Raw genomic sequence first — 20,763 nt, forward strand, 5'->3', positions numbered from 1 at the left:
TCGAAGGAGACCCACACACAGGAAACTGCCATCCTGCAGGAATTCGGCACTTTCTGCCCTTATAAGGCTATTTCAACTGGCGGCCAATCAGCGCGCGGGAGGCGGCGCTGGGCTGGCCCCCAAAAACTTGGCCGAGGGCGGGCGGAGGCGCGCGGAGCGGGTTCCCTTGCTTTTGGAGCGTGTGGCGAGCGCGCTTGCCCCGCCAGACAGCGCCCTGCCCTGGTACAGGATGAGCAACAACCAGTTCAACAAGGGACCCAGCTACGGGTTGTCGGCCGAAGTCAAGAACCGGGTAAGGGGTCCCGACGCGCGCCCCCTCGCCAAATGCGTAAATGCGCCCTGGGCGCACGGAGGGGCCGCTTTGGAGAGGCGCCGTCGCCGCGAGCGCTCCGGGTTTATTCGACCGACGGATTTCATTTATTGAAGGCAGTCTAGAAGCCACTTCCCGTCCCCCCCACAAGGATCTCAATGTGGGTCTTTGCCTCCCACCCCCCCAGCGCCGATTCAATCCCCACAACAACCTCGCGAGGTAGGCCGCTTTGGAGAGGTGGCGCCGCGAGCGCATCGGGTTTATTCGGCCGACGGGTTGCCTTTATTGAACGCAGTCTAAAGTCCACTCCCCCCCCCACATACCCATCAGGGACGCAAGGTGGCATATATGGGTCTCTCTCTCCACCCCACCCCCGCTCCCCCAGCGCCGATTCAATCCCCACAACAACCTCGCGAGGTAGGACGCTTTGGAGAGGTGGCGCCGCGAGCGCATCGGGTTCATTCGACCGACGGGTTGCCTTTACTGAACGCAGGCTAGAGACCTCTTCCCGCCCCCCCACAAGGGTCTCAAGGTGGGTCTTTGCTTCCCCCCTACCCCCCAGCGCCGATTCAATCCCCACAACAACCTCGCGAGGTAGGCCGCTTTAGAGAGGCGGCGCCGCGAGCGCATCGGGTTTATTCCGCCGACGGGTTGCCTTTATTGAACGCAGTCTACCGCTCCCCCCACAAACATACGCATCTGGGACTCAAGGTGGCGTATGTGGGTCTCTCTCTCCAGCCCCCCCCCCCGCTCCGCCAGCGGTGATTCAATCCCAATAACAACCTCGCGAGGTAGGCCGCTTTGGAGAGGCGGCGGTGCGAGCGCATCGGGTTTATTCCACGGCCGATTTGCGTTTATTGAAGGCAGTCTAGAGCCGCCGCGCCCCCCACCCCGTCTCAAGGTGGCATATGTAGGTCTCTGCCCCGCCCCCCCGCCCCCGCAGCGCTGATTCAATCTCTACCACAACCTTGCGAGGTAGGCGGCTTTGGAGAGGTGGCACCGGGAGCGCTCCGGATTTATTCGATCCACGAATTGCATTCATTTAACGCAGTCCAGAGCCCATTCCCCCACCCCGACACCCACAAGGGACTCAAGGTGGCGTATGTGGGTCCTCTCCCCCCCCTGAAGCACTGATTCAATCCCACACCAACCCTGGGAGCTAGGCAGCTCTGAAAAAGCGGCTTTCTCTATGAGCGCTCTGGATTTATTTTATTTATTTATTACACACACACACAGAGAGAATCTATGTTAGGAGGGCAGGCTTTATGTTGTGGGGGGAGGCAGAACCTCAGTTAAATCTTTTTATTGAGGGGGGGCAGCTATTCCCATGTGCACAGACATATCCACATTTTTCTTCCAAAGGGACTTTAGGCGACGTTTTGTTGTTGTTTAGTTGTTTAGTTGTGTCCGCCTCTTCGTGACCCCCTGGACCAGAGCACGCCAGGCCCTCCTGTCTTCCCCTGCCTCCCGCAGTTTGGTCAAACTCATGCTGGTCTCTTCGAGAACACTGTCCCACCATCTCGTCCTCTGTCGTCCCCTTCTCCTTGTGCCCTCCATCTTTCCCAACATCAGGGTCTTTTCCAGGGAGTCTTCTTTTCTCATGAGGTGGCCAAAGTCTTGGAGCCTCCGCTTCAGGATCTGTCCTTCCAGTGAGCACTCAGGGCTGATTTCCTTCAGAATGGAGAGGTTGGATCTTCTTGCAGTCCATGGGACTCTCAAGAGTCTCCTCCAGCAGCTGAATTCAAAAGCATCCATTCTTCGGCGATCAGCCTTCTTCATGGTCCAGCTCTCACTTCCATACATCACTACTGGGAAAACCAGAGCTTTAACTATACGGACCTTTGTTGGCATTTGATTTCTGTACTGCTTGATATATTTGAAAACATCTCTAAGCATTGTACAAAAAACCCCCAAGGCAACAGCAGACAGTTTAACAAAGTTACAGGTAGGCCGCTGTGTTGGTCTGCCATAGTCGAAACAAAATTAAAAAATTCCTTCCAGTAGCACCTTAGAGACCAGCTAAGTTTGTTATCGCTCATCCCAATAACAAGCTTAAACAAAATGTGTCAAAAATACAGAGCTACTGATAAAAAGGTTGCATTAATACAAAGTTGCTAATACATAGCAGTTCCAGTTCCTTTTGACATACCTTCCTTCTCAGCCTCTGTGGTTTTTCGCAAATCCAAATCTTTAAAACTCTTGCGGCAACCCAAACGGATCGCTCCGAAATTTTTTATTTATTTTTTAACGCAGTTATTCGAAAGCATCTCTGAACTGCTTTGATATTTGCAAAGCAGTACCTGGGATGCAAAAAATAGATCATTTTTTTTAAAAAAAAACCACACAGCAACAAATAAACCAGCTGTGGTCTAAACCACTTAGCCTCTTGGGCTTGCAGGTCGGCGGTTCGAATCCCCGCAATGACGGGGTGAGCTCCCGTTGCTCAGTCCCTGCTCCTGCCAACCTAGCAGTTCGAAAGCACATCAAAGTGCAAGTAGATAAATAGGTACCACTGTGGATGGAAGGTAAACGGCATTTCTGTGTGCTGCTCTGGTTTCCATCACAGAGTCCCATTGTGCCAGAAGCGGTTTATTCCTGCTGGCCACATGAGCCAGAAAGATGTCTGTGGACAAACGCCGTCTCCCTCGGCCTGAAAGCGAGATGAGCGCCGCAACCCCAGAGTCGCCGTTCACTGGACTTAACCGTCCAGGGGTCCTTTACCTTCTTACCTTCGCTCCATCAGTTTGTCTCATCCTCTTTTCAGAGCTGTCCAAGTTGGTGGCTGGTAGTTGTTCCTTGTTGGGTTTATTTCTGACTTGACGCGTTGTCTACCTCTTTGCTGGAACCTTCTGTCCTGTGCTCAAAATCCCCCAGGCGTGTTTTGCTACTGATACAACTGCGTGGTGTTTTCTGGGCTCTGGGTTGGCGACTGAAGTTTCCCATCGAGCCACCTGACTCGCTGCAGTCCTCACTGTTGTTACATGACCATTAGGTCCAGTCGTGGCCGACTCTGGGGTTGCGGCGCTCATCTCGCTTTATTGGCCGAGGGAGCTGGCGTACAGCTTCCGGGTCGTGTGGCCAGCAGGACTAAGCCGCTTCTGGCGAGCCAGAGCAGTGCATGGAAATGCCGTTTACCTTCCCGCCGGAGTGGTACCTATTGATCTACTTGCACTTGGACGTGCTTTCGAACTGCTAGGTTGGCAGGAGCAGGGACCGAGCAACGGGAGCTCACCCCGTCATTGCGGGGATTCGAACTCGCATACTGGGACTAAGTGAATTGTTCTCAGAGCAAGCTACAGTCGAGCTGAGATCACAGAATCGTAGAATCTCTGGAAAGGGGGTCTGAGGGTCATCCAGCCCAACCCCAGGGTGAATAGGCATTCGAGGTGCCAATTTCGGTGCCTGGCTTATATATCTGCATTTATGACACTGCTCTGACCCCTTTTAACTCTGATATCTTGCAAATCCTAGAGCTGCGCTCGGTTCCCCGGTTTGCTCCCGCCCACTCCCAGTTGCTTCAGTTTGGTGTTGTTCTGGCTGCGTCCCAGAAAAACTGCCTGGGAACCTCTTTTGTTTTCGTTCTGGAGTCTCGTCAGAGCCATCCGATCGTGCCGAGACTTGGAGAAGTCTGGAAGGAATTCCCGTTTTTCCACCCGTGCGAATCCACCATAGGGCAGCAAGTGTGTGGTGATTTAATCCCTGAGTTCTGGGTGCAAATCGCAGTTCGCCCTGTTAACCAAAAAAGCTTGAGAGAAAGCTGGTTAATGCGGCAGCAAAGTCACACTTTTAAAATTTATTTGTGTGAAAAGTTATGCAGACTACCTAACTCCTCGGCCCAAGGAGGCCTCCAAAATCACCTTTATTTTTTGAGAAGACGAGGCATAAAAGGAAAATGGACGAGGAGGGCGGAGGAAGTAAACAAACTCAGATTTGAGTCTTCAGTGAAGTAAGCTGCTCTAAGGAGCAGTTGGGGTGGAGGAATAGAAGGAGATAAAATGTCAGACGTTGTGGATCTCTCACCTAGCACTATGTAAAGGTAAAGGGACCCCTGACCATTAGGTCCAGTCGTGGCCGACTCTGTGGTTGCGGCGCTCATCTCGCTTTATTGGCCAAGGGAGCCAGCGTCCAGTTTCCGGGTCGTGTGGCCAGCAGGACTAAGCAGCTTTTGGTGAACCAGAGCAGCGCATGGAAACGCCGTTTACCTTCCCGCCGGAGCGGTACCTATTGATCTACTTGCACTTTGACGTGCTTTCGAACTGCTAGGGTGGCAGGAGCAGGGACTGAGCAACGGGAGCTCACCCCGTCATTGCGGGGATTCGAACTGCCGACCTTCTGATCAGCAAGTCCTAGGCTCTGTGGTTTAACCCACAGCGCCACCTGCACCTGTCCAAAATTATGAATAGATCTAGTTCTTGCTGACAGGTTGCAGTTTATTTACGACATCTTTTTCAGCGGGATTTTAGCAGCTGTCTGGATGGAGACTGGCCTTGGAGGGCATGGCCTGTTGCGAAAGTATTTTTTTTTAAATCAAGGACAAGACCAAATCTGGAAAGAGGCAATCTATTGAAAAGGCTGGAGGGGAGTTTCCACGCTCAGGCAATTTTGGTCTTTCTTCTCCCAAACTGTGGTTTTGTGCGTGTAAGCAAATCTGAATCATTGCCATCCAAGTGTATCTCGTTCCACTTCCTCATGAGTCGCTGATCTAGCAGCGCGGAGACATAGGAATGGCGATAGACAGGGGCTGGTGACTTGTGTCTGACACAGGCATTCGCCCTGGTGTCTTGGCCAGAAAACTTAATAAAAATTATATTGAAAAAAGAAAACGTCAAATCTTCACCAAGGCCAACTATCCTGACTGCTCCTACACAGGCCAGAAAAAAGCCAGGGAAGTCCCCAAAAAGGAATTCTAGTACAGAAGGAAAAAGAATCATAGAATCATAGAGTTGGAAGAGACCACAAGGGCCATCGAGTCCAACCCCCTGCCAAGCAGGAAACACCATCAGAGCACTTCTGACATATGGTTGTCAAGCCTCTGCTTAAAGACCTCCAAAGAAGGAGACTCCACCACACTCCTGGGCAGCAAATTCCACTGTCGAACAGCTCTTACTGTCAGGAAGTTCTTCCTAATGTTTAGGTGGAATCTTCTTTCTTGTAGTTTGGAGCCATTGCTCCGTGTCCGCTTCTCTGGAGCAGCAGAAAACAACCTTTCTCCCTCCTCTATGTGACATCCTTTTATATATTTGAACATGGCTATCATATCACCCCTTAACCTCCTCTTCTCCAGGCTAAACATGCCCAGCTCCCTTAGCCGTTCCTCATAAGGCATCGTTTCCAGGCCTTTGACCATTTTGGCTGCCCTCCTCTGGACACGTTCCAGTTTGTCCGTGTCCTTCTTGAACTGTGGTGCCCAGAACTGGACACAGTACTCCAGGTGAGGTCTGACCAGAGCAGAATACAGTGGCACTATTACTTCCCTTGATCTAGATGCTATACTCCTATTGATGCAGCCCAGAATTGCATTGGCTTTTTTAGCTGCCGCGTCACACTGTTGGCTCATGTCAAGAAAAGTAAGGGAACGCAGGACCTTGAGTTTAAGAGTCTCTGCCAACTCAGCTAAACCCCCACGAAAACAAAGGTGCCAAGTGAAAAAATGATAATAATAATAATAATAATAATAATAATAATAATAATTTATTATTTGTACCCCGCCCATCTGGCTGGGTCTCCCCAGCCACTCTGGGCAGCTTCCACAAAGACCAAAAATACACTAATGTCATACATTAAAAACTTCTGTGAACAGGGCTGCCTTAAGATGTCCTCTGAATGTCAGGTAGTTGTTTATCTTTTTGACATCTGATGGGAGGCCATTCCACAGGGCGCCACCACCGAGAAGGCCCTCTGCCTGGTCCCCTGTAGCTTTGCTTCTTGCAGTGAGGGAAGCGCCAGAAGGCCCTCGGAGCTGGACCTCAGTCTCCAGGCAGAACAGTGGGGGTGGAGACGCTCCTTCAGGGATCCTGGGCCGTTTAGGGCTTTAAAGGTCAGCACCAACACTTTGAATTGTGCTCGGAAACGTACTGGGAGCCAATGTAGGTCTTTCTAGACCAGCGTTATATGGTCTCAGCGGCCGCTCCCAGTCCCCAGTCTAGCTGCCACGTTCTGGATTAGTTGCAGTTTCCGGGTCACCTTCGAAGGGAGCCCCACATAGAGCGCATGGCAGTAGTCCAAGCAGGAGATAACTCTTGGAGAAGCTCTTGGCTTTGACACAGACTTTAGTTGCGTGCCCTTTGGCAAATCTCTCCAGTTCCTTAGCCGATGCCCGTCTTACCCGAGCCGCCCAGGTCCTCAGGGAACACTTAGGGGTCTGTTAGGCGGCGCCATCAAGCACGTGAAGCGTTGCCCCTGCTGCTTGCTAACCGGGTTGGCTTGCAACGAAAGGGCACCCTGTTCCTGGCCCATCAGCACATTTTGAAAGGAGACTCTCGCCGCCCGATGGCTCAGCGCTTCTCCTCCTTGGCAGCCGTGTTCCGCACCCAAGCCAGAGGGGGAACAGACAACAGTGCAGGCAGGGCTCGCCAAAGCTGCCGTGAGGCAGCCAGAGTCTCCCATTCTTGATCCGAGAAAAAGACAGATTGTTCCCCTCAGATGTGCGCTCTCATTGTTTCACAGGGGGTTGGAATAGATGACTCTCTTTTTTAAAAAAATAACTTTTTAATTCAAAATTAGAACAAAACATCCCGTATTTTCCGCCCTATAAGATGCACCAGACCACAAGACGCACCTAGTTTTTGGAGGAGGAAAACAAGAAAAAGAATATTCTGAATCTCAGAAGCCAGAACAGCAAGAGGGATCGCTGCGCAGTGAAAGCAGCAATCCCTCTTGCTGTTCTGGCTTCTGGGATAGCTGCGCAGCCTGCATTCGCTCCATAAGACGCACACACATTTCCCCTTACTTTTTAGGAGGGAAAAGGTGAGAATTATAGAGCAAAAAATACGGTATTATCCAGAAACATATCACCCCCCCCCATTTTTCCTCCCTCTCCCCACAGAACCCACCCACACCTGCCCCCCCGACTTCCCTCAGTTCCAGTCTTTGATTTCTCCAAAAAGGCTGTTTTCTGCATGTTACACAGTGGTATAGATCCTCAAACTATTTAGCTGATTATTATCAACAAATAGTTTGTGAATGTTTATTCAAAGCCAGCCAAGGAGTCCAGTTCGCTATGTTGCGTCTTCAAATACTTTGTAAAGGGTTCCCATTCATCTTTTAAGTCACAGTTATCCTTGTCCCATAGCTTGTATGTCAGTTTTGCCAGTTCTGCATAGTCCATCAATTTTTCTTGCCATGATTCTTTAGTTGGGTCTGGAATCAGTCTGGAATAGATGACTCTAAATGCCATGATTTTATGATTGATGGGCGCTGCCTTCCGTGTTTGAAACTCAGGTACAGTGGTGTCTCGCAAGACGAAATTAATCCGTTCCGTGAGGCTCTTCGTATAGCGGTTTTTTTGTCTTCCGAAGCAAGCCCATTGACAGCTTAGCATATTAGCGCTATTAGCGGTTTAGCGGCTTTTAGCGGATCAGCTGATAAGCGGCTTAGCGGCTTAGGAAAAGGGGGGGGGAGGGGAAAAAACCCGCAGGAACTCGCAAGACATTTTGTCTTGCGAAGCAAGCCCATAGGGAAATTCGTTTTGTGAAGCGCCTCCAAAACGGAAAACCCTTTCGTCTAGCGGGTTTTCCATCTTGCGAGGCGTTCGTCTTGCGGGGCACCATTGTATACAGTTTCTCGGTCGTTGATGGACATTAGCTAGGAGTGATGGGAGTTGTAGTCCTAAAACATCTGGAGGGCCGAGTTTGGGGATGCCTGTTCCAGATGTTTTAGCCTACAACTCCCATGATCCCTAGCTAACAGGACCAGTGGTCAGGGATGATGGGAATTGTAGTCCCAAAACATCTGGAGGGCTAAAGGTTGAGCATGCCTGGTATGAGCTCACTGCCAAATAAACCATTATTTACATCCTAGGAGCCTACACAACACAAAACACTGTCGCTGCATGTCGGTTTTATTGTATTTGGTTTTTTTATCTTATATTTTGGAAATGTACATCCAGTTTTCCCCCCTGTAAATTTCTTTGCGGCTGCCAAGAGAGCAGGGCCCTAAGTTACAGCTTGTTTAAAGGTAAAGGGACCCCTGACCATTAGCTCCAGTCGTGGCCGACTCTGGGGTTGCGGCGCTCATCTCGCTTTACTGGCCGAGGGAGCCAGTGTACAGCTTCCGGGTCATGTGGCCAGCAGGACTAAGCCGCTTCTGGCAAAGCAGAGTAGCGCACGGAAACGCCGTTTACCTTCCCGCCAGGGAGATACCTATTTATCTACTTGCACATGCTTTCGAACTGCTAGGTTGGCAGGAGCAGGGACCGAGCAACGGGAGCTCACCCCGTCATTGCGGGGATTCGAACCGCCAACCTTCTGATCGGCAAGTCCTAGGCTCTGGGGTTTAACCCACAGCGCCACCCGCATCCCACATCTTGTTTAGCTTATGCGTAAATCTGGCGCTGCCCTAACCTCTTCTTCTGAGCGTCTCCGCAGACACCCTGAAAGTTGGCACAGGTGCCAGATCTGTTTGGAAGATGCGCCAGCTTATATAACAAGACAGTTTCTGTCTCGCGCCAGGGCTGCAGGGATATGGACCCCTGTGGCTGGATCGGGCGTGTTTTTGTTCATAGCGGAGGCTCTTATTTTTTGCCCGAATAGCAAAGGTTCAAATTTTATTGAGGCCGAGAAGAGGACCCAGAAAGGAACATGGAAGCATGTGACTTATTTGCCAAGAAGACATGGCCACACACCTCTCCTTGTTTTTTGCTCATTCAGCAGGAAGTTGAGACATGCAGCCAGCTTGTGGCATCAAGCTTGCCCTGTTCGTCCAGGTTATTATGGGATTTCTTCATTCTCTTCGGGGTTTTTTTCTTTTCTTTCTTCTTTTGTAACTGTCAAGCACATTGGGGCAGGAAAGGCTTGCGATGACGCAAGCGCCCAAACTCATAATTGTCCAGGGGAAGGGCTGGAGTTTGGTGCTATAGAGCGTGCAGGTTCTGAATTCAAATCTCAAGGTATCCCCCCAAGTCTGCAACCCTGGAGAGCTGCTGTTGCTGGCCAGTATAGCCAGAGGTTCTCAGTCTTTCCCAGTCGACAGCTCCCTTGACTTAACTTCCTTTTCTTCTACAGCTCCCCTGTGAGAAAATGGGCAAAAACTGAAGTTGCTTTGTCGCTGAACTGTTTTGCCCTTTCGTTTTCTTTTCCCAGGATTATAATTTAAGTAGCAGAACTTTGAAAAGGGTATTAAATACAGTGGTACCTCGGGTTACATACGCTTCAGGTTACAGACTCCGCTAACCCAGAAAGAGTGCTTCAGGTTAAGAACTTTGCTTCAGGATGAGAACAGAAATCGTGCTCCAGTGGCACAGCAGCAGCAGGAGGCCCCATTAGCTAAAGTGGTGCTTCAGGTTAAGAACGGACCTCCGGAACGAATTAAGTACTTAACCTGGGGTACCACTGTAGATAGATAGATAGATAGATAGATAGATAGATAGATAGATAGATGATAGATAGATAGATGATAGATAGATAGATAGATAGATAGATAGATAGATAGATAGATAGAAAGAAAGAATGGTTCATTGCCCTGCTAAATGTTGCTTTTGTAAGTTGGGGGAAATGGAAGCAAGTTTAAATAATAATACAGTCAAACCTCGTTTTGCGGACGGGATCTGTTCTGGAGGCCTGTCCGCAAACCGAAAATGGACGCATGTCCCAAAACATCTGGAGAACCAAGATGGAGAAAAAGGTGCGGAATAAATGCAAGGAATAAGCTCTTTCTGGTTCCCTGCTTAAGAAAGATGGAGGGGCCAGACAGATGGAAACGCCTGTTGCCAACCTGGTGCCCAGAGATCTCCACGTGGTTGCAATTGGACCCGCGCCAGTTAAAAAATTCAAGGCATGACCGGAATGTTCACTGAAATCGGACAGCGAAAAATATTTGTTGTTGTTGTTGAGTCGTTTATTCGTGTCCGCCTCTTTGTGACCCCCTGGACCAGAGCACGCCAGGCACTCCTGTCTTCCACTGCTTCCCGCAGTTTGGTCAGACTCATGCTGGTAGCTTCGAGAACACTGTCCCACCATCTCGTCCTCCGTCGTCCCCTTCTCCTTGTGCCCTCCATCTTTCCCAACATCAGGGTCTTTTCCAGGGAGTCTTCTCTTCTCCTGAGGTGGCCAAAGTACTGGAGCCTCAGCTTCAGGATCTGTCCTTCCAGTGAGCACTCAGGGCTGATTTCCTTCCGAATGGAGAGGTTGGATCTTCTTGCAGTCCATGGGATCTCAAGAGTCCCTCCAGCACCAGAATTCAAAAGCATCCATTCTTCGGCGATCAGCCGCCTTTATGGTCCCACTCTCACTTCCATACATCACTACTGGGAAAACCATGGCTTGAACTATACGGACCTTTGTTGCCCCCTCTGATACAATGCACCATTGACAACATTTGCAGAACTGTTGGAAACTTCTTCAGAAGTCCTCTTTCCGTGCTGGTTCCAGTTCCCTCGTCACAGCGGCTTGGATGTGTGAAATGTTGGGTCCGATGGTCATCTTCGATGGTTTGCCGCCCTTTGTGGAAACGCTTAAACCGTTCGTACGCTGCCTTTCGAATTACAGCTTCACCTCCATTGTTGCTTAGTTGTTTAGTCGTGTCCGCCTCTTCGTGACCCCCTGGACCAGACCACGCCAGGCCCTCCTGTCTTCCACTGCCTCCCACAGTTTGAACAAAACAAATTCCTTCCAGTATCTGTAACTCCCACAGTTTGGTCAAACTCATGCTGGTAGCTTCGAGAACACTGTCCCACCATCTCGTCCTCTGTCGTCCCCTTCTCCTTGCGCCCTCCATCTTCCCCAACATCAGGGTCTTTTCCAGGGAGTCTTCTCTTCTCCTGAGGTGGCCAAAGTCTTGGAGCCTCAGCTTCAGGATCTGTCCTTCCAGTGAGCACTCAGGGCTGATTTCCTTCCGAATGGATCGGTTTGATCTTCTTGCAGTCCATGGGACTCTCAAGAGTCTCCTCCAGCACCAGAATTCAAAAGCATCCATTCTTCGGCGATTAGCCTTCTTGATGGTCCAGCTCTCACTTCCATACATCACTAGTGGGAAAACCAGACCTTGAACTATACGGACCTTTGTTGGCAAGGTGGTGTCTCTACTTTTTAAGATGCTGTCTAGGTTTGTCATTGCTTTTCACCTCCGTACATAATTGTAATTTCGTGGGTTTCCGATGCCGGTTGCATGTTCAGATATTTCTCGCTGTCTGATTTCTGTGACCATTCACCAAGCTTTCCGGTCATACCTTGTACGTGACTGATTTCTAACACTATTGGCCGGCACTTAGGGAGTGCAGTTTGTGTAATTTTGAACCTGTTTTTCTCCTCTTTCCCCCCCCAGCTTGCACTGAAATACGACCCTCAGAAGGAAGCAGAATTAAGGACATGGATAGAAAGCGTCACCGGAAGAGACATCGGCCCCGATTTTCAGAAGGGGCTGAAAGACGGCGTTGTACTTTGCGAGTGAGTAGGCACGTGTGTTTTATACGTGGTATATATTTTTTAAAATTTCATTTTATAACGGACCCGGGTGAGCCAAGGGACATGGGTGGCACTGTGGGTTAAACCACAGAGCCTAGGGCTTGCCCATCAGAAGGTTGGCAGTTTGAATCCCCGCGACGGGGTGAGCTCCCGTTGCTCGGTCCCTGCTCCTGCCAACCTAGCAGTTCAAAAGCACACCAGTGCAAGTAGATAAATAGGTACCACTCCGGCGGGAAGGTAAACGGCGTTTCCGTGCGCTGCTCTGGTTCGCCAGAAGCGGCTTAGTCCTGCTGGCCACATGACCCGGAAGCTGTATGCCGGCTCCCTCGGCCAATAAAGCAAGATGAGCGCCGCAACCCCAGAGTCGGCCACGACTGGACCTAGTGGTCAGGGGTCCCTTTACTTGTACCTAAGATTCTCTTCCATGAACATGGTCAACATGGGTAGGTAACCGTGTTGGTCTGCCGTAGTCGAAACAAAATAAAAAAATTCCTTCCAGTAGCACCTTAGAAACCAACTAAGTTTGTTATTGGTATGAGCTTTCGTGTGCATGCACACTTCTTCAGATACGGTCTTAACCGTGAGTCCGTAAGTGACTGTGGAGGCCAATTCTGGATCCCCACGTCCTTCCACAGTGGGGACATTGGTTCCCGGACGGGAGCTGATCCCGGTGAGGGTTTGCCAAGCATGCCTTCCTCTTAGCACGTTTCTCCCTTTCGTCCTGAGTTCGAGTGTCTTCAACACCCACGACACCTTTGGCAAAGGCTGTTCTCCAACTGGAGCGCTCGCAGGCCAGTGTTTCCCAGTTGTCGGTGTTTATACTACATTTTTAAAGATTTGCCTTGTCCTTAAACCTCTTTTGTTGACCACCAGCCTTACGCTTTCCATTTTTAAGTTCAGAATAGAGGAGTTGCTTTGGAAGATCAGGGGTCTGAACAACATGACCAGTCCAATGATGTTGATGTTGGAGAATCATCGCTTCAACACACAAGCTAACTCGCTGGCATATTTGTAACGATGGGCAAAATGGTCGAAAAACCGTTCTTTAGTTAATTAGGGAAAGTCCTGCTGCTGCCCAACATGGCGTCGAAACCTTACATCCGTGTCTGTTCATGTTTTCCCTCCCCAGGCTAATAAACAAACTTCAGCCGGGTTCGATAAGGAAAATTAATCGCTCAGGCCTCAATTGGCACCAGGTATGTTCGATACGAATTTGATACGATTAAGGGATTTTATTCTTTTTTAGGGAGGTGGCTTCAGGAATGCCTTTAAGGCTGACCTGTGTTCTGGGGGCAGGAGAAGCATACAGTGGTCCTTTGGTTCTCAAACTGAATCTGTTCCAAAACCAAAGCGTTCCAAAACCAAGGAGCGCTGCTTTCCCATAGAAAGTAAGGCAAAACAGATTAATCCATTCCAGGCTTTTAAAAACAACCCCGCAAACAGCAATTTAACATGAATTTTACTATCTAATATGACCATTGATCCATAAAATGCATAAATCAATGTAAGGTAAAGGTAAAGGGACCCCTGACCATTCGGTCCAGTCGTGGCCGACTCTGGGGTTGCAGAAGATTTGAACCACCGACCTTCTGATCGGTAAGCCCTAGGCTCTGTGGTTTAACCCTCAGCGCCACCCGCGTCCCATAAATCAATGTACTGTACTATAAAATAATTAAGACAGTATTGTAGATGACAAAAGTAAAAACTATTTCCGCCCCCTACCCACACTGATGATAGTCATTGTTTGAATGGGTTTTTTTTTTATCCATGTCCGCAGTCACACAATCAATCAATCAATCAGTAGCTGAACTGGGTTCCACACAGTCACAAAAGCAAATGAACTGAAAAAGCCACAAAAACGCAAAATAAAGAGCAAACACCAAAGTGCCAAACTTAATCTGTTCCGGAAGTCTGTTTGACTTCCGAAATGTTCGGAAACCGAGGCGCGGCTTCTGATTGGCTCAGGCACCCCGGAAACAATAGCCGACAGCTGCGTCGGGCGTTCGGCTTCTGAAAAACGTTCGAAAACCGGAACACTCACTTCCGTGTTTTTGGCGTTTGGGAAACAAGGCATTTGGTAACCAAGGCATTTGAGAACCAAGGCATTTGGTAACCAAGGCATTTGAGAACCAAGGTGCTTGAGAACCAAGGCATTTAGTAACCAAGGCATTTGAGAACCAAGGCATTTGGTAACCAGTGCATTTGGTAACCAAGGCATTTGAGAACCAAGGCGCTTGAGAACCAAGGCATTTGGTAACCAAGGCATTTGGTAACCAAGGCATTTGAGAACCAAGGCATTTAGTAACAATGCATTTGAGAACCAAGGCATTTGAGAACCAAGGCGCTTGAGAAGCAAGGTACCACTGTTTTTACAATCTGCCAACCTCCACCTTGGTACTTATATCGGGGGTGAGCTCTGCCCCTTCTGGAAACGGACCGATAATTCCCAACGCGAACCCCAGATGATTTAGAAGGAATCCCCTAATTTTGTGAGAAGGGGCTTTTAGGGGTCGCCAGCCTTGACCCGGCTGCCCTTTCCTTCGGCAGCTTGAGAACCTCTCCAACTTCATCAAAGCCATGATGAGCTACGGCCTGAAGCCCGTTGACATCTTCGAAGCCAACGACCTGTTTGAGAACGGGAACATGACGCAGGTCCAGGTGTCGCTGTTGGCGCTGGCGGGCATGGTGAGTCAAGCTTGCGCAACCGGGCGCCTTCTTGGGGCTGAACGACAGTGCCCAGTGCCCCATGGCCTCTGTGGCGTGGCTGATTGGCTGGGCTGCGCCAGGGTGGTGGCTGATTGGTTGCATCACACAATGGGGTGGTTGATTGGTTAGGCTGTGCCAGGGTGGTAGTGGCTGATTGGTTGTGCCGCACCACAGTGTGCTGATTGGTTGTGTTGCACCATCGGGTGGCTGATTGGCTGGGCTGCGCCAGGGTGGTAGTGGCTGATTGGCTGGGCTGCGCCAGGGTGGTGGTGGCTGATGGCTGGGCTCTGCCATGGTAGTAGTGGCTGATTGGCTGGGCTGCGCCAGGGTGGTGGTGGCTGATTGGCTGGGCTGCGCCAGGGTGGTGGTGGCTGATGGCTGGGCTCTGCCATGGTAGTAGTGGCTGATTGGCTGGGCTGCGCCAGGGTGGTGGTGGCTGATTGGCTGGGCTGCGCCAGGGTGGTGGTGGCTGATGGCTGGGCTCTGCCATGGTAGTAGTGGCTGATTGGCTGGGCTGCGCCAGGGTGGTAGTGGCTGATTGGCTGGGCTGCGCCAGGGTGGTGGTGGCTGATGGCTGGGCTCTGCCATGGTAGTAGTGGCTGATTGGCTGGGCTGCGCCAGGGTGGTGGCGGCTGATGGCTGGGCTCTGCCATGGTAGTAGTGGCTGATTGGCTGGGCTGCGCCAGGGTGGTGGTGGCTGATTGGCCGCACCACATTGTTGGGTGGCTAATTGACTGGACTTTGCCAGGGTGGTGCTGGCTGATTGCTTGCATCACACAATGGGATTGTTGATTGGTTGGGCTGTGCCAGGGTGGGGGTGGCTGATTGGTTGTGCCACACTAGGGTGGCTGATTGACTGGGCTGTGCCATGGTGGTAGTGGCTGATTGGCTGTGCTGCACCACGGTGTGACTGATTGGCTGGGCTGTGCCTGGGGATTGTGGACTGGGGATTTGGGGAGTCCAGACTGTCTGCAGGGCGGGCATTGCCTTGCCCCCGTGCCCAAATAATCAAAATAGCCTCTTGAAAGATTACAAGGCAGCAGAAAAGAAGAGGCGGCTTGTTGGTTCTCCTAGCTGCCAAACGCTTTGCTCAGAAGGGGCAGGTCTGAGCCTTGGCCGTTCTGTCTTCCTGGAGGCCATTTCAAACGGGCCTTGTTGGTGCAACCACCGATGAGGCCCTGCTGCTCCCTTCATTGTAGCGAAGTTTTTTGGAAGATAAGTTTCTGAAGCAGAGTTGTCCCCAGATTCTCCCGAGCCGCAGTCTCTGAGAAAAGCCAGTCCTTTAAAAAAGAAAAAAAAAGATATCTAGATAGTATTATTATAGTAGTATTATCCTCATACAAATATGATCTGTAGGAAGAGTTCCTCCCTCTGTTTGCAGAATCTATTCCCATTGGGCCATGAGGACTAGAGACTTGTGGAGACACAATCTGCAGATATTCTAAGCCACTTGTGAAGTTTGCTTTAAGGTCCTTCTTCTTCTCCCGCTCCCAGGCCAAGACGAAGGGGATTGACAGCGGAGTCGACATTGGTGTGAAATATTCCGAGAAGCAGGAGCGGTGCTTTGACGATGCCAAGCTGAAAGCCGGGCAGTGTGTCATCGGTTTGCAGGTGGGTGATGTTGTTGCCGCCAGAGCCCAGCAAAGCTCTCAGGTGCTCTCTTGACAGGAGCATGCCAGCAATAAATCACACTGACCGAGTCTTTACAGTGGTACCTTGGGTTAAGTACAGTGGTGCCTCACAAGACGAAATTAATCCGTTCCGTGAGGCTCTTCGTATAGCGGTTTTTTCGTCTTGTGAAGCAAGCCCATTGACAGCTTAGCGGATTAGCGCTATTAGCGGTTTAGCGGCTTTTAGCGGATCAGCTGATAAGCGGCTTAGGGCTTAGGAAAAGGGGGGGGGGAAACCCCGCAGGAACTCGCAAGACATTTTCGTCTTGCGAAGCAAGCCCATAGGGAAATTCGTTTAGCGAAGCACCTCCAAAACGGAAAACCCTTTCGTCTAGCGGGTTTTCCGTCTTGCGAGGCGTTCGTCTTGCAGGGCACCACTGTACTTAATTCGTTCTGGAGGTCCTTTCTTAACCTGAAACTGTTCTTAACCTGAAGCACCACTTTAGCTAATGGGGCCTCCTGCTGCCGCCGTACGATTTCTGTTCTCATCCTGAAGCAAAGTTCTTAACCCGAGGTACTATTTCTGGGTTAGCGGAGTCTGTAACCTGAAGCGTATGTAACCCGAGGTACCACTGTATTAGCAAGAACATGGATTTGCGCAAACTTGGTGGACTGTCAGGCCTAATGAGCACAGCAGCTCGTCCCCGGGAAGTCTGGCCTCATGGATAATAATAAAGGTAAAGGGACCCCTGACCATTAGGTCCAGTCGTGACTGACTCTGGGGTTGTGGCGCTCATCTCGCTTTCTTGGCTGAGCGAGCCGGCGTACAGCTTCCAGGTCATGTGGCCAGCAGGACTAAGCCGCTTCTGGCAAACCAGAGCAGCGCACGGAAACGCCATTTACCTTCCCGCCGGAGCGGTACCTATTCATCTACTTGCACTTTGACGTGCTTTTGAACTGCTAGGTGGACAGGAGCAGGGACTCTGAAGAGTCTCCTCCATAGCTTTGACTATACGGACCTTTGTCGGCAAGGTGATGTCTCTGCTTTTAGCCGTAGTAACTCCCAAACCTCTATGGTTTCAGATGGGCACCAACAAATGCGCCAGCCAGTCTGGGATGACGGCCTACGGAACCCGGAGACACCTCTACGACCCCAAAAACCAGATCCTACCTCCGATGGACCATTCCACCATCAGCCTCCAAATGGGAACAAACAAATGTGCAAGTCAGGTAAGGACAGTTGCCGCAGAATTGTGCCAATTCCATGTCGGTAAGAACTCTGATCTTTGGAACTCCTTGCCAATTGATACCAGGCGGGTGATTTTTGCTGTATTATTTGCTAAAAAAATACAGTGGTGCCTTGCAAGACGAAAAGAATCCGTTCCGCGATTCTCTTCGTCTAGCGGTTTTTTTGTCTTGCGAAGCAAGCCCATTGACAGCGGATCAGCGCTATTAGCGGTCTAGCGGCTTTTAGCGATCAGCTGATAAGCGGCTTATCAGCGGAAGAGCTGATAAGCGGCTTAGCGGCTTAGGAAAAGGGGGGGGGAGCAAAAAAAACCTGCGGGAACTCGCAAGACTTTTTCGTCTTGCTAAGCAAGCCCATAGGGAAATTCGTTTAGCGAAGCGCCTCCAAAACGGAAAACCCTTTCGTCTAGCGGGTTTTCTGTCTTGCGAGGCGTTCGTCTTGCGGGGCACCACTGTAATAATTCTTGTCCAGTCAAGACTACCTGGGTGTTTAGAAAGTGGTGGATGCGGGTTTTATTTTTTTGCCAGTTAGTTTTTTTTTATTGCTTTTCCAAATATTTTAACCAATTGACATCAGATTGAATACACATTTAAAAGTTGACTTCCACTGCTTTGATGGTTCACCATCCAGCCCTTATTTGCTGCTTGATATTACATAGATTTCCAAATTATATTTTTAAAAACATAACGTACAGTGGTTCCTTGGTTTTCAAGTGTATTGGAAGCCGAACCTTTCTGTTTTTGAACCCTGAAAAACTGGAAGTAATTGTTTCCGTGTTCCAACGCGTGACAGCCTAACTGTGCAGGAACCTGTCTATAAAATTGCTCTAAACCAATTAACTGTTTAAGCTCATCGAAGGTTCTAACTTTTCTTCCTTCCACCCATCTGTCCAGAGCTTTATTCGGTTCCCCAGTTGGGCATAAATCTCTGCCGGTTTTCTTTTAATATCATGGATTCCCTTTCAGCTCCGTTCTGCGGTCAGACCAGAGCACCCTTTCGCTCTCTCTTTAAATGTGAAGGAACTGGAGGTTTCATCCTCTCTGAGATCTGAGCATATTTCTCTCAAAATTCCACATATCTGTGGGCAAAAGTACAGCACCCAGTTTTCCTCAGAAATGTTTAAATTTTTAGAAGTCCGTTCATAACTAAGTAGGAATGTCTGCACATCATCACCTTTTATATACTTCGGAAACCTCTTTTTTATTATTTTTTTAATATAATTTTAATTCATTTTTCCATATTTCATTACATTTCCATATCAAAAATCAAAAATTCCATAACTTAAAGCATTGCTTAAACACTCTTAATGGTGTTGTGCATACGAGCTCAAATTCTTCCTCTTTTCTTTTTAATACTTCCCTCCCCGATCAGGTGGGGGTGACTCAGAATAATCCACTTGGCCCACAAAGGTGAAACAAACGTAGTCCATTCTCAGGTGTTCTACATTAAAGGTAAAGGGACCCCTGACCATTAGGTCCAGTTGTGACCGACTCTGGGGTTGCAGCGCTCATCTCGCTTAATTGGCCGAGGGAGCCGGCGTACAGCTTCCGGGTCATGTGGCCAGCAGGACTAAGCCGCTTCTGGCGAACCAGAGCAGCGCACGGAAACGCCGTTTACCTTCCTGCCGGAGTGGTACCTATTTATCTACTTGCACTTTGACGTGCTTTCGAACTGCTAGGTTGGCAGGAGCAGGGACCGAGCAACGGGAGCTCACCCCGTCACGGGGATTCGAACCGCCGACCTTCTGATCGGCAAGTCCTAGGCTCTGTGGTTTAGATCACAGCGCCACCCGCATCCTGCGTCTACATGTAAACATTAGTCCAGATTCACAAAAAAGAACTATAATCCATTTCAGTATTCAGACCTCCTCCTGATTCCGCTTTCACCTACCCTAACTCTTAACGGTGTTGTGCATACGAGCTCAAATTCTTCCTCCTTTCTTTTTTAATATTTCCCTCCCCAATCAGGTGGGGATGACGGCTCCGGGAACGAGGCGGCACATCTACGATTCGAAGCTGGGGACGGACAAATGCGACGACAGCTCCATGTCTCTGCAGATGGGCTACAACCAGGGGGCCAACCAGAGCGGGCAGGTTTTCGGCTTGGGGCGGCAAATCTACGACCCCAAATACTGCCCCCAGGGGAACGCCGGCGAGGCGGCCAACGCGGCACACAACGACGGGAATTCGGCGGAATATTACTACTATCAGGAAGGAGAGGAGCAATGAGCCTGGGGGATTGGGGGGGTGGTCCCCCTCCGATTTTCCCCCTCCTCCCCTTGTACAGTTCCTGCCTCTTAATTGCCACAGATACTGCAATCTTTACATATTTGCAACTTTAAAATGAATGAGAACCTTTTCTCCGCGTAGCAGAGATGAAAACAGGCTCCCTCAACCTCGGCCCTCCAGATGTTTTGGGACTACAACTCCCATCATCCCTATCTAACAGGACCAGTGGTCAGGGATGTTGGGAATTGTAGTCTCAAAACAGCTGGAGGGCCGAGGTTGAGGAAGTTTGGAATAAAACAAAGGTCTTCCATTCGTTTGTTATTTTTTGAAGAAAGGGAGTCTATTTGGGCCAGATCTAAGGCTGTGCTTACACCACCAACCCGTGAGATTAAATCGAGATTCTGGATTTAACACGCCAGGGTGCAGAGATGTCCAAGCGGCCGGCCACGATCGAGAGGCAGATCCCAGGGAGATCTGGGTCGATCGCGGGATTGTGACCTATCGCAGTATGGAAAATGCTGTGGAATTAAGGTCTCTGTCCCCCAATCCCACCACTCTGTCGCTACGGTGCGTCCGGCGGGCGGTCGTTTGGCGTCTGCTGCTGACGACTGGCAATACAGTGGACGCTCGGGTTGTGAACGTGATCCGTGCGGAAAGCACGTTCGGAACCCGCGTCTGCGCACGTACGGGTTGCGATTCGGCGCTTCTGCCCATGCGCAAAGCGTGATTTTGTGCCTGTGCACGGCTGCCGAAACCTGGAAGTAACCCGTTCTGGTACTTCCGGGTTTCGGCGGTCCGCAACCCGAAAAAACCTGAAGCGTCTGTAACACGAGGTATTACTGTAGTTTCCTTTAGCGCTGGATGGATGCATAGCTGTCAACCGTCCCTTATTTGGCGGGGAACTCCCTTATCCCAGCACCGTGCCTGCTGCTGCTGTCCCTTTCTGATGATGGCGCTTAAATTTCCCGGGTTTCATGCTCGCCCGGCTCGGGAGGGAAGCAGCAGCTCGGGGTCCTCTGCCCTGCGAGAGAGTGCGCGTGCGCGC

At 50.3% G+C, this 20,763-nt stretch overlaps 2 protein-coding genes and 1 long non-coding RNA gene across 4 annotated transcripts in view; 2 read left to right on the forward strand and 1 right to left on the reverse strand.

Moving 5' to 3' along the window:
- The window catches only part of LOC309333100, a 136,407-nt gene that overhangs the window by 92,649 nt on the left and 22,995 nt on the right, over positions 1–20,763 (reverse strand). The gene's annotated exons all lie outside the window — the stretch shown is intronic.
- The window catches only part of POLR2E (RNA polymerase II, I and III subunit E), a 97,305-nt gene that overhangs the window by 72,158 nt on the left and 4,384 nt on the right, over positions 1–20,763 (forward strand). The window lies entirely within an intron of this gene.
- CNN2 (calponin 2) lies at positions 136–20,042 on the forward strand. The gene is made up of 7 exons (XM_081846392.1): positions 136–292; positions 11,789–11,910; positions 13,058–13,124; positions 14,476–14,613; positions 16,129–16,245; positions 17,328–17,474; positions 19,458–20,042. Exons 1-7 carry the CDS (start codon positions 230–232, stop codon positions 19,716–19,718), a joined length of 915 nt encoding a protein of 304 aa, XP_081702518.1. The 5' UTR covers positions 136–229; the 3' UTR covers positions 19,719–20,042.

The sequence above is a fragment of the Podarcis erhardii genome, assembly GCF_964252035.2.
Source record: "Podarcis erhardii genome assembly, chromosome: 18".
Lineage (NCBI taxonomy): Eukaryota > Metazoa > Chordata > Lepidosauria > Squamata > Lacertidae > Podarcis > Podarcis erhardii.